We start from the raw sequence: 14,071 nt of genomic DNA on the forward strand, positions 1-14,071 counted from the left end.
AAGGCCTTTTCTGCTAACTGTTCACACTAGTCATAATTTCCTCTTTGCCCCCCTGCCAGCTTCTCTTACCACAGGCTCACCTTTGGCAGTGAAGAATAACAGCCACCACTGCAAAGGGTCAGTAACGGGTTACGTCAAGCTTCTTTTGAACCTTCCAGTGGAGGCTCTTCAAGTGCTTTACAAAAATAAGTGAATTTAGCCCTCTCGTAAGGTAGGTAAGAATTATTTTGCAGATAGGGATGCTGTGGCCTAGAGAGACTAAGAGACTTACCCAAGGTCCCTCAGTCAGCAGCAGAACCAGGAAATGAACTTCCCAGACACCTGCTCCAACCACTCCCCTAACCCATTGCCTCTGACATGTTCTGGAGAGCAACTTAAGCATCTTCCACCTATTCATCTAACTACTGGGAGCCTGAATGTATGAAAGGTGTCACAGGCACAGGAACTAGGGATGCTGCAGCAACCCCAGGTTTTACGCAGGGTCCCGGCTGCCGGCCCCGCATCTGGGGTTCTGGCTGCCGCCTCTCCCCCCCACCAGCTCTGGGGTCCCAGCTGCCGGCCCCACGCCCAGAGTTGAATCTCCTGTACTGCTAAGCACTGTGCTACTTACTGCTCCTCTATCAGGCCAATATACACGTCTCTCTCATGACACAGGTGTTGCCATGTATCTTGCTAACAGAGGGGCAGCTTAGATATACATGCAGGGACCAGTGAAGTCCATGAGGACTGAAGGCTTTGCAGGCTTGTTCTTTTGCCTGAGAATACTGCTGTCCTCTGTGTGGATTTTAAAGGCACTTCTCAGAAATAAAAAGGAATCCAGCTGAAAGGCTTTGGCAATGTATTGGGTTAGTGAAAGAGCTGTTCACCTGTGGAGACTTGAGTTTCATCCCTGACCCAGGCCACAGTGCAAATGAGTTTGGCAGGCTCACCCTAGGAGAAACAAACCAGTCCTCATTTTGGTATGAATGGCAGTGTCTGCTCAAGAGAGATGCTGGACTAGAACAGAAGGGGTTGCTGCAGGCTGGGATTGAGGTATATTATCCCATGTGAAGGCTCAGGACTAGGGTGCGCTGGTTAGCATTTAGAACCTTTGTATGGCTCAAGCCGATACTATACTCCTCATTGGAAGCATTAAATCCACTTCACAATTTTTCAAAGGTGATTTTCTTTTAAAAACAAAATAAGAAACTCCCCTTCTCCAAGAGATGCCTACACCCTCCTTGCCCACAGACTGGCTTTCCCATTTGCAGCTATAAACATCTCCAGCTCAGAGGAATAACCAGCAGAATCTTGGCAAGACAGAGTATGATACAATAGTTCAGAACTAAAGACTGATTCACCCAAACCTTGTAGGCACTATCTTCAAAACGTACGGCTGAGGGCTTGCCCAGAGGGGGGAAGCTGACTGGCATAGCTCTTCCATAATAACCCACATTCTACCCTGTTCTAAAATAAAATGGACTTTATTCCATAATTACTCTGCTTTGTGAATGGAGTAATTATTCCAGAATAAAACCACGTGTATGCTAACATAGCGTGTCCACACAGGGAGCTATTCAGGAATAGCTATTACAGAATAGTTATTTCAGAATAGCTATGCTGATCAATTTCCCTAAGCAGAGAAGCACTAACACTCTATTGCCAGGCAATCTCTGCCTTCCAAAAAGGATTGGTTTCTTCCTTTTTTCAAATGGAGTCAAATGTTTCTGCCAGGTAATTACAGCGCTGCTGCCTTATTTAAAATACATTTTTGTTTTTCAAAATTTAACTTAATCGGGGAAAAGCTCCTGAGATGCATCCACTTGTCTTTTAAGTGTGTCCTAGGAGAGTAACCAGGAGAAATCAGAGCCAGCATTGATATAACTCAGGTAGCCAGACTGATAAAATTCAAAGAAAACCTTTTCATGCATATGGGTTTTCTTCCTTTTCCTCTTGGAACGCAGTAATATTTTTCATTGATAAATAATATGGCTTATAACATTAGCCTAGTTTCAGAGTAGCAGCCATGTTGGTTTGTATTCACAAAAAGAAAAGGAGTACTTGTGGCACCTTAGAGACTAACTTCAGCTGTAGCTTACGAAAGCTTATGATCAAATAAATTTGTTAGTCTCTAAGGTGCCACAAGTACTCCTTTTCTTTTTGCAACATTAGCCTAGTTTCATCTAAAAACTTTCGAAAAGTTATTTACTTTTTGTCCTGTATGATCCCTTTTTATATAATCTTAACCCATAAAAATCCCTGCTCTCTAATAACAAGGCTGTGTCTGCATTCACAGGAACTCAGTATTACACAATGGACTTTCCCACTGCAGGGCAGGAAAACCCCTGCATGACTGAAGGAGTTTTTAGGCTCCAGCACTCTATACAAAAAAGTCCCCAAAACACTGGGCTATTATTTTTCATGACTGTTTCTTTTGTTCAGTATATTCCAACAAGATTTTTTTAAATGATTATTTCCCCTTCAGGAAGTTGTTAGTACATTGGAAAGCAGTTAAGTGTGTAAGAAATGATCTATAAAATTAAGCTATGGGCTAATCATTCATCCAATAACTCCAGGCCTACATTAAGAGTTCTGCAGTTTGCTTTGGCCTGATTCAAAGCCAATGAAGTCAAAGGGAATCTTTCCACTGACTTCAATGGATTTTTGACCGGGCCCTGTGTCCTCAAAATACAATGGAGGAACAGACAGTAAATTCTGATTAAGTTCTGAGATACACCTAATTTCCAGAAAAACCTGTTGGTTATTTGATATTTTTTAACCGTTCCTTTTTGCTTTTTTACCTTCAAAAGGTTCAGCATTAATTCCCTGGTGCAGAAATACAAGGGCAGCGGGAACATTTCAGAGTCCAGTCTTGCATTCTTTGTGCACTGCATACTCCATCTCAAGTCTATGGGAGTTTGGGATGCACAAGAAAACATACCCACAAATAGATATTCAGCTGTTGAGATTTGCATTGAAAAACCTGTGAAAGTTCCCAGCAAACCTCTAAATTTTTCAAGTCACTGCAGCCCTTTGACCTTCTCAGACTAGCATACACCCTCACTGATTTTGATTATGCTGGTATATTATAGCAGGTGTTTGGTTTTTGTACACAATAAGCATCTTGGAAAATCTTTTGGTGCTGTCTAAACTGTGAATCAAACAGACATCATGATCGCAAAAGGTACTCAGGAAGTGTTTGTTTCCATTCTACTATTGCTGAGGAGATTACTATGCTCTCTTTCATTAATACCCTTGACAAGCCAACTCAACAGGTCATGCCAATCAGTGACAATAGGGAATAAAACCATCTTCAGTCAGTACAGATTTAGGGGTGCGGAAGCTGCTCTTTGGGCCTAACACTGGCAGGAGACCAGAAGAATAAGGCACCATGTTTTTAATGAGGCCCTATGATAAAGTCAAAGGGAGAGAGAAATGATGGTACAGAACCACTACCATATATTTAAAGAGGCAATAAATACCAGGCATCGCCTCATTAATCGACAGTGTGGAAACTTCTGTACTTTGTTCCTGGTATGCTACTGGAATGGAATGAGGTTCAGATGCTGTCTAATTAATGCCATATGGAATGGCGTGGTTTTGGAGAGTGCAGTGGCAAGGGCATGGGGGAGGGAAAGAACCACAGATGGGTCCCATTCAACAAAAACCTTGGAGCACCCAATGGTCTGGAGTCTGTGAATGTTTAACTACTGCGGCCTTCAGCAGGCATCTAAAATATAGACTCTAGATATCAATGTTGTTGAACTCAGCCCTGAACTCAATACGCCTAATAGAAAACTTCAGAGAGGAAGGTAGGCCCTGCAGTGAGAGGCACACTAGAAATGACTAAATAAACAGGGAATAGATCTGAGTGTCAGAGTAGCCCTTGGACAATGACTCTGGAGAAGAAGATGGTGCTGCTGTTTTAGGACGAGCATTTTCATTAAATAAATGAGTGCTTAAAGTTAGTTTCCTAAATCTGTCTTGGGGAACCTAAATACGTGGGCAGATTTTCCAAAACTGCTAAGCATCCAGCATTTCCCAGTGACTCCAGTTTATCCCCACTGTGGATCCACTGATTCCAGTGGCACTGCACCAGAGCTGAAGGTGGCTCTGTGGGTGACAAGTAATAGAAGCACACAGTGGTATAACTATTATTATTATGTGGGAAGAGGCAAGTAGTGTACTGCTCAGGAAAGCCTGAGGCACCCTCACCAGTTCAGGTAGCACTGGCTAGATTCCATTGTCTTAAATGGGCGTGTTTAAAAGGCTTCCTGAGTCATCTTTATATGATTCTTGATGCCATTCCATTAACATCCGCTTGGTTCAGAGGCATTCTGTACTATGGCACTGGCCACTGCCTTCCAACACCAATCAAGTCCATCTCTTAGTGTGAAAATACATTTTTCACATGGAAGCTGTTATTATTTATTGACAAAAGACACAGCCTATTATTCACTGTACTGCTGACTTTTCTAAGGTAGTGATCGTAAAGGGGTAGACAGAGCACTTACTTTCCCAGTAGACTTGACGCCTTTCCAAATGCAGAAGAAACATATCACCCAGACAAAGAGAAGACACAGTGCTAGATCCCACTTGACAACACCGATATCATCAATCCCTGTAGACAAGCTCAGTACGTTGTGCCTTAATGCGTGAAAGGAAAAGAAGCAAGACAAAGATGCAACAAAGCAGTTAGTCAGGAGTTTTCTTACAAGCTCTGCAATTATACACACATTACTTATGGCAATGACTGGACTGGCTGCACTTTAATATTGCAATCTTATGAACATGTACTTGCCTAACTCAGCATTACTCATATGGGTAAAGGTTTGCAGGATTAATCCCCAGGTATGTCTGCTGCCTATAGGATTCGTCTGACCAACATACGATACAGCATCTTAACCAAGGCTCCTTTTGGAAGCTAATGATCATATATGTATGTTGTAAGTGTTGAAGTTATTTGCTATAATTGTTCTTCATGGAGATGGAAGCCAGACCTCTACTGGCATCTCTATCATAGAATATCAGGGTTGGAAGGGACCTCAGGAGGTCATCTAGTCCAACCCCCTGCTCAAAGCAGGACTGATCCCCAATTAAATCATCCCAGCCAGGGCTTTGTCAAGCCTGACCTTAAAAACTTCTAAGGAAGGAGATTCCACCACCTCCCTAGGTAACGTATTCCAGTGTTTCACCACCCTCCTAGTGAAAAAGTTTTTCCTAATATCCAACCTAAACCTCCCCCACTGCAACTTGAGACCATTACTCCTTGTTCTCTCATCTGCTACCACTGAGAACAGTCTAGAGCCATCCTCTTTGGAACCCCCTTTCAGGTAATTGAAAGCAGCTATCAAATCCCGCCTCATTCTTCTCTTCTGTAGACTAAACTTCCCCAGTTCCCTCAGCCTCTCCTCATAACTCATGTGTTCCAGTCCCCTAATCATTTTTGTTGCCCTCCGCCTGACTCTTTCCAATTTTTCCACATCCTTCTTGTAGCGTGGGGCCCAAAACTGGACACAGTACTCCAGATGAGGCCTCACCAGTGTCGAATAGAGGGGAACGATCACGTCCCTCGATCTGCTGGCAATGCCCCTACTTATACATCTCAAAATGCCATTGGCCTTCTTGGCAACAAGGGCACACTGTTGACTCATATCCAGCTTCTCGTCCACTATAACCCCTAGGTCCTTTTCTGCAGAACTGCTGCCTAGCCATTTGGTCCCTAGTCTGTAGCAATGCATTGGATTCTTCCGTCCTAAGTGCAGGACCCTGCACTTGTCCTTGTTGAACCTCATCAAATTTCTTTTGGCCCAATCCTCCAATTTGTCTAGGTCCCTCTGTATCCTATCCCTACCCTCCAGCGTATCTACCTCTGCTCCCAGTTTAGTGTCATCTGCAAACTTGCTGAGGGTGCAATCCACACCATCCTCCAGATCATTTATGAAGATATTGAACAAAACCGGCCCCAGGACCGACCCTTGGGGCACTCCACTTGATACTGGCTGCCAACTAGATATGGTGCCATTGATCACTACCCGTTGAGCCCAAAAATCTAGCCAGCTTTCTATCCGCCTTATAGTCCATTCATCCAACCCATACTTCTTTAACTTGCTGGCAAGAATACTGTGGGAGACCGTGTCAAAACAGCCTTGAAGCCATAGTGTACTTGTATGTCAATATCACCCATAATGTCTGACACAGACTTATTCAAAAAGGCCACAGTACATCAGTTTTTAATTTTCAGTCTGTTACCGTGACTATCATTATGGGGATCAGAGACAACAGTGTGTCAAATTAACACATTAAGGAGTTTGGTTTGCAGTGCAGAGCCTGGATTTGTTACAATTTCTGTTACCCTTTCCATTTATCTTGGCTCAGATGCATACAAACATTACTGATGAAGGCCAAGGGTAGTCAAAGTCATCACAAGTAGGTCCTTGTTTAGTTGACCAAGGATATTTGGTAAACTTTATTTAGTTATTCAACTTAGAAAATAAACACAGATTTCTACTGGGGAGGCAAAAACATGAGCATCAGAACAGCTAGGTTCATACGAACAAGTTTTTATTAACTTCTTTCTTTTGTCAATTTCCATGGGTAAGAACAAATATTGAAATAAAACTACTTCCTTTACTTTCTCTGGCAATGTACATGCTCCAAATGGCATGTTCGTCGCTTTTTCTAACATGAACAGGCTGTGTCACACCTTTACTCGCTGCCTGCAATAAAGGACCAAATCCTGAAGTCCTGATTCAGTTTTTTACTAATTCCTTACTTGGGCAAAACTCTGCTGAAATCAGTGGGCCAAATCCTGAACTCCTCATCATGCAAGACTTTCACTGTCGTCAATGAAAGTTTTGGCTGTGTCAGAACTGCAGGGCATTGCCCACAGACTACTTTGTTCAATGAAAGAATGCTGCTGAGTTTTGTTTTTTGCCCAATGATGAAAGTCAGCAGCCCAAATCAGGAGTGCGAGGGGCACACCAGGTCAGGGTGTCTGCACACACAGATGAGGTACACAAGTTTAGTGTAAACAGATTATCATCAGGATAAAAACATTTACCAAACCCTGCGAGGTCATAGCAATCTGATGCACTAAGCTCCCCGCTCTACCCACCCCCCTAGTGTGTATCAAGGTTATTTGTTCCCAATGGAAAAAACAATAAAAATTAATAAAACCAGTGATCTAAAAGTGCTATACATTTTTGATAATAAAGAGAAACTGACCAGTTTAGAAGGCCCAAAATGGTTCCCTTTTTTAATATTAGCTTGCAAAATTGTTACGATAATTTGAGCATGTGTGTGTGTGTTCTCAGAACTAAATGCTTTATATTTTTTAAATATTGTTTGAGTGTATTCAGTACTGTGGAAAAAGACTAATGGGACTCAATAGAACAGATGCTCCCCAAACAGTGTAGCTACTCAGTAATGAGGAGCAACCCTATGATAACAAACAATTGTATAATTCTGCAGTCCTTGCTCATATGAGTGAGTCCTTACTCACTGGAGTCAGCAGCAGCAGGATCAGGCCCGATGTGAGTATGTGGGAGAAGAAAATGAAGAATTTTTAAGGAGACCAAAGTTCAGTTTCAAGCTCTCATGGGGTTTTTTAAATAAAGTCCAACTTTCTAAGCTGAAAGGTAGTTTGGAATAAAATGCTAATAAGCAGCCAACATGGCTTGGTGCAAGAAAACACTGAGTAGCCTTTTTCCTTTTGGAAATTGGAGATCTGTGAATGTATGTGGCATGTTTCATGAACCACTCTTTGTTCTTCTCTTATAGATTCAAAAGCAGGTGGCCATCTTACCTAGAATGTGACCCAGGATTCTGGGCCCACATTCTATGGAGGAGACCAGAATCTGCTATTAGGAGCCAGGTAGGTTTCTCTTTTATATAGGACTAGTAAATGCACTGTTTGATGTGCTCCCTGGCTGTCTTGAGCCATCCTCCCTTGCAAAGGTAGAATACCTCAAGGAGCCAGTTCAGCACACACCACTACAGTGTCTGCATTAGGCTATGTCAGGCAACCAAAATCCACACATTTCTGTAGCAGAAGCACATCAGTCTGCATCTGTAACACCTTAATAATTTCATTCCTAGGTGGAGTAAGGTAAGTAAGCTGTATTGCATAACAGCTTTGGTTATATGGACAAACCTCCATTACTCCCTCCGTTACCAAGCCTGCAGGATGTATTCTGTCGTTTATATATATATGTAGATGTATTCTGTCATTTATATATATATGTATGTATTCAGTGGGACAAATATCAAACATGGATTCTTGGGCTTTTTTTCATAGAGCCAGTATGGACTAATAACACGGAGAATGTAATAACAGGAGTTGTAACTGGTTCTAGAATGTACACAAAAATAGAATGAGCGGAATTAGGCAATCCTTGAAGGGTGTCCCATGTCAATTAATCACATAAATGCAGTCAGGACCTTTCATACCAAGAGAGAGGAAGTGCTTTTTAACATAGAACGAGCAATAACAACTAGTACTATAATCAGGTGTACAAGGAACTCACTAAAGGGAATGCGATGAAAGAAGCAATTTCGTAAATCTTGTTTGCCTCCAAGGGCACATAAGACTAAGTCGGATTTTGTTTAGTTTTGTTTTGCTTTCCTCAGGGTTACATGCCAGGAACATGTGACAGGCTTTCTTGGATTTGGATGAACAAGGTCTGCTGATTACCAGCCATTTATAAACATTTGGTCAGCATCAGACAATCAGAGCTCTTGTTTAATGGGAGCTGTCCCATAATTCTCACCCCTTTCGCATTACTGCATTTGTAAGACTTTAAAATTCAGAACTTTAAAAGAAAATCTGAAGAAATAAGACCTAAAGCACATGATAGCAAGATGTAAGTCTCCTGAGATAAAGCCAGATTTGCTTAACCCCTTTTACTGCTGCTCAAGTAAGCATGTGATTTGCACAGAATGTTAATTCAGATGAACTGAAATGTCAGGCTCCACTGTATGTCCAGCAGGACGGGGAAGGGGCCCATGTCATTCAGCATGAAGAGGCTAATGTATCAGTGGAGCCAATTATACCAGTGTGGAGTCAGCTTTACCACACACTACTGATGAAGATAACCACATCCGTTTCCCAGATTGGAAAGGGCAGTTAGTTTCAAAAACAAAAAATTAAATAGGCATTAACTGTACAACAAAACAGTGTGGATTCCTTCAATCACAGAATAATAGCCTCTTCTCTAAGCATTGTGGGCTTTTTGTATGACTGTTAATGCTTGAGCACTGAGTGGCAAATGTAAATGTCCTGTAGGCAACAAGTTTCCTAGCTGACTGGCTCCTAAGGAAAAGGGCTTTATTTTCAGAATCACGTATTGCATGTACAACTTGCATTTGCACACACTTTGGGGCCATATGGATGCTAGACTCTGCATGTGCTAAATACATCACTTGCATGTGTTAAGGCTCAAAAAGTGTGGTTTTGGGGGGCATGCAGGTGCACAAGGAGAAGCATTGTTGAAGTCCCACTAAAACTCAGGCCCAAAGAGTCCACCAAGACCAGTAAGATTGACAGCACAAATTATTGTTAACTGCCCACAGGCTATGTTATTGTGTTTCTAGAGAGACGTCTGTGTCTGCCTTCCTTTATTCAGACATGACTAGGTCATTCTGAGAGTTGTGGGTCTGCAGGGTCTCAGTGATGGGATATTTAAGATCATGGCAATAACACAAGCTTTTAAAAATAAAAATGATAAGGGCCGATGATCTTATTCCCAAGGACGAGTGAAGTTTTGCAGGTAGGCTAACAAGATGGTATTCCTCTGCCTTCCGGGGTAAAACTCTTCCTGGGCATTGGGATCCTCCCAGCCTATTGAGATAGTGACTAACAGTGGCAGTACTGCCTCTGAAGGCAGACTGTCCGGCAGCAGGTATATTTTTACCTGGGAAATCTAACTGGTTTGTCGCATTGCCTTTTATCAAAGGCTTTAGGGAGCTGGGGGGCGAATGGAGATTAAAAAGAATGTATTGTGTAAAGTCTGGCCTGGCCTGGCCTTAGATGTGGTATATTGAAAGCTGCGCATTAATACTTTCACTCTTTAATATGCATTCTTGTATAGAAAGGGAACAACGCCTTTTTCTTTTCTTTTTTTTTTTTCTACTGCTCCTGTCAGTGTTGTCAGTTCTGAACACGGCTTGTTTCATGATGGTACGGTTTAACGCCCAAGGGAATAGTGGCTGACCAGGGCAGTGCACATACACTAACAGTATCCTGGAGCCAAACGCCTCCCTGACATGACTCCATTGAAGCCAGAGATGTATTTGGCCTATGATGTTTAACATGGCTGCTTGAGCACAGAAGTTAATGAGGCTGCCAGGTGCAGAAAGAATTGCCTAGAGGGGTATCTCTGCACTTGGAGCTGGGAGTGTGATTCCCAGCTCAAGGAAATGTACTCACTACTAGTTCTCATCCAGCTAGAGAACTAAAAATAGAATGACTCTCCAGCAGAATGGATGGCAGGACGGGTTAGCCACACTGAATACGTACCCTTCCAAGGCCATAGGCATGTACTCGGGGCAGCTAGCCCATCCTCCCATCTGTGCTGTCATAGTGCAATCAGACCTAGTACAAGTAGGTCTCCTTGAGCTGAGAAACACACCTCCAGCTCCAAGTACAGATATATTCTATGGGTTCTAATCATTGACTTTTCATCAATCATCCTTGTTCTGCATGTGCAGAAAAGTATAACTAGGTTCAAAAAAGAATTAGATAGGCTCAAGGAGGATAGGTCCATCAAAGGCTACTAGCCAAGATGGTCAGGACTGCAACCCCATGCTCTGGGTGTCCCTAAACTTCTGACTGTTAATACCTGGAACTGGACAACAGGAGACGGATCACTCAATGATTGTCCTGTTCCGTTCATTCCCTCTGAAGCATCTGGCACTGGCCTCTGTCAGACGACAGGATACTGAACTGGATAGCCATTGGGCTGATTCAATACGGCTATTCTTATGTTCTTATGTAAAAGTGAGACAGCATAAACTTAATAGAGCTGAGGAAGATTAGCCTGATTTGTTATCCACATTAGAAGATTGCTTTTTGACCTGTTCCACTTGGTCTTTGACTTCTTGATGTGGAATGCCTGTCTAGCAAACAGAGGGACCAGTCAACCACCCAGGAAATCAGATCTAGGAAAGTAACTGTCACTTAGCACAGAAGCTTAGTGCTAATGACACTGAAAAAATTGGTAATACAGGATGCACTCTGTCAGTTACACCAATCATCTGATGGTCCAAAACCTACTCTACATTACGGGCTCATCTTCAGCTCTTGGGTTACAAGTTTCAGCACAGTTCCTAGGATCTTTTTTCCAAACTTAACACCTGCCAAATATTTGCAGTCTGGATGTCATTTCTGGTGCAGCAACTGGCTTACGTTTATTTATAAAATACAGAAGTGTGTTCAAGTTGATTCAAGGAGTCAAACTGGAATTTAAGTGGCCTGAAGAAGCCAAAGTGGGATAGAAGCAAATGCTACACTTAATACCACCAGGGCAAGCCAAGCAAGTAAATAATCTCTGAAATTGCTCACGGGGGTCTTACATCACACAGATCTTCTTTGTATTCCCTTTTATTCTGCACATTTTTGATGCCTGTGCAAATACACTGTTTGCAGAGTTGCCTCTCCATTCCGAAATCAGATTGTGCAAAACAGAATTTATAATGTGAAATGCAGGAGAAACTGTGACAAAAACCTTAAGCCTGATAAACTCCAGGCATTTGGCAAAAGCAAGATCTTCTCCAAGATAACACAGTCGGCTAGTGCAAGACAAATGACCACAGAAATGTACAATACCGGGCAGTGTTTAAAATCTCTGCCAGTTTTCTTTGCCAGGTTAATGGCTGGCATCTTTGCCAGGTTAGTAAGTGATTTGTTATACATTTAGAAAGTGAATTTACAAGGAAGGGAGGGGGAAAAGGCAACAACAGCTGTGCTCACAAAACCATAATTAATGGTCTGTCATTGTTTCCATTGTAAACCCCTATTATCAAGGTACTTGTAAATGAAATGTTCCAAACTCATATTTGATGTAGAGAATCGCACCCCAGAAATGAATGGGTATTTTTCACAATAGAAGACAAAACCAAAATCCTTTCAAACCAAGACAGGTTTTTGGGGACTTGCTGTACTCTACTGGGTGAACCTATGCATTTAGATACATTACATCTGAATATCTTTTGGCCCAGATACTCAATGGTATTTAGGCATCTAACTCTTAAATTAGGTGCCTAAATACCTTTGCAGATCTGGGCCTTTGTGCCTCCTCTCCCATTCCTACAACCTTCAATGAAAAAGAAGAGGTTTAATGTAATATTTAGACGTTCACTTATCTCCAGAAGCAAAGAAAATCACAATTAAATGTATGATTGAAAACCCATGCTGTTCATTATCCATTAACTCTGATCGTTGTCCTCTGTTTTCGCAAGGATCTGAGAAGACTGAGCTATCTCCTATGCCATAGGTCAAATTCAATGGGTTTAGTGAAATCCATGGTGTTGCAGCCCTTACAGTAGGGTCTGAATTTACACTCATGTGTGCAGCAATATCCAAGTACCACAAGAATTAAGACAATACTGTTAGCACAACTTGCTTTCATTTGCTTTTGTGGGTTCAAGTCAGATCCTTAACGTTACTTTAAAAGTCATTTTCTGAGGCTGAATTTTTGTTTTGAGGTTGGGTTTTTGCACCTCAGGCTAAGATCTCAGAAGCTAGAACAGTTGGGTCTTGTTAGTACTGGGATGGGACAACACTAAGGACTGGCCAGGATCAGTGCTGCACGTAACGTTGGGCATTAAGAAGGTAGGGTGACCAGATAACAAGTGTTGAAAATGGGGACAGGGGTTGGGGGGTAATAGGTGCCTATATAAAGAAAAGCCCCTAATACTGGGACTGTCCCTATAAAATCAGGACATCTGGTCACTCTATAAGAAGGTGACGCTGTGGCCGTATCTATGCTTGGGTATAGCCCTGATTCAGCACCCTGGCTTCCTGTTGTCTACATTTTAGGGTCAGCACCAGTGCACCTTCTCTAATTGCTGGCCACCAAATACTCTGTCAGGCTATAGGCAAGGCCTCCAACCTAGATCTATTCATTTTCCCTTACCTAAAATTCCCCAGGGAGTTTCAACAGAAGAAGCTATTTGCATTTATGATTTCTTTCCTTTAAATAAAGTGCACTAAAAAATAATAATGCATGGTCTTACTCCCAAAACTCTGTGACAGGCGAAGTGAAGTTTGTAATGTTCAGTGACAGCCAGAGTGTTTTGTTCTTCCTGAGAGTGTCTTCCATGCAAGTAGGTGTGTTCCACTTCTGACCACAAAGTGACCAAGGTAGGACGCTCTGAAATGACTGGAACAGATAGTACACTCCCCAAGCCAGGATGACGATGTAGTATACATTCAGAAGGGACACAATCACTATGGAAGCATAACCAATTCCTAATACAAAATAAATAAATAAAACACATACATAATGGTCACTTATCGTTCCAACACTATGAAATCCCAGACATTTAAAGCTGTTTTTTAATACTCTATGGATTTAGATCCTGGTGTATGATATACCACTATTGGAAACTCGATCCCATTAAACAGCACACGCAACTAAAGCATAACCATGCTACTGTCATTGATTGTCACTAGCACCAGTGGTTGCAGCAGTATTAATGAGATCCTTGGGCAGAAGGTTCAGTGTATGTGCAAAATAAGACGTGTGTTTAAAAATTCCAAAGTGAGTGAAGTGAAAGCCGTAATCTATGCACCCATTTCTCTTTTGCAAAGAAAGTATGCTATTTGTGCTTGTTATTGCTAATGAAATCAATGTTTAACTCTGCTATCAATACTTGACAATAAAAAATGTCCTTTGTTTGTTTTTAAACACAGGGTCATGGGCAGATAAGGCCACGTCCTCCACAACTTAAAATGGCAATCAGGGAGGTGATGGAATGCAGCTCTGGCAGAATTAAATACCAAAACTATTCTGTGGGTCTGACTCCTCTCACACCACCGTAATCTCATTGCCATTACTTCTGATTGATACCTCTGTGTCAGAGGAGAAAC

At 42.1% G+C, this 14,071-nt stretch overlaps 1 protein-coding gene across 3 annotated transcripts in view; it reads right to left on the reverse strand.

Annotated features, from left to right (window-relative positions):
* Window positions 1-14,071, reverse strand: part of SLC6A6 (solute carrier family 6 member 6) — a 73,581-nt gene that overhangs the window by 27,186 nt on the left and 32,324 nt on the right. For all 3 annotated transcript variants that reach the window (XM_073351301.2, XM_073351299.2, XM_073351300.2), the window contains 2 exons: window positions 13,216-13,450; window positions 4,494-4,626 (listed from right to left, as the gene is read on the reverse strand). In XM_073351301.2, coding sequence (XP_073207402.1) covers window positions 4,494-4,626; window positions 13,216-13,450 — 368 coding nt within the window. The remainder of the gene's footprint in view (window positions 1-4,493; window positions 4,627-13,215; window positions 13,451-14,071) is intronic.

This window comes from Lepidochelys kempii, chromosome 7 (genome assembly GCF_965140285.1).
Source record: "Lepidochelys kempii isolate rLepKem1 chromosome 7, rLepKem1.hap1, whole genome shotgun sequence".
Lineage (NCBI taxonomy): Eukaryota > Metazoa > Chordata > Testudines > Cheloniidae > Lepidochelys > Lepidochelys kempii.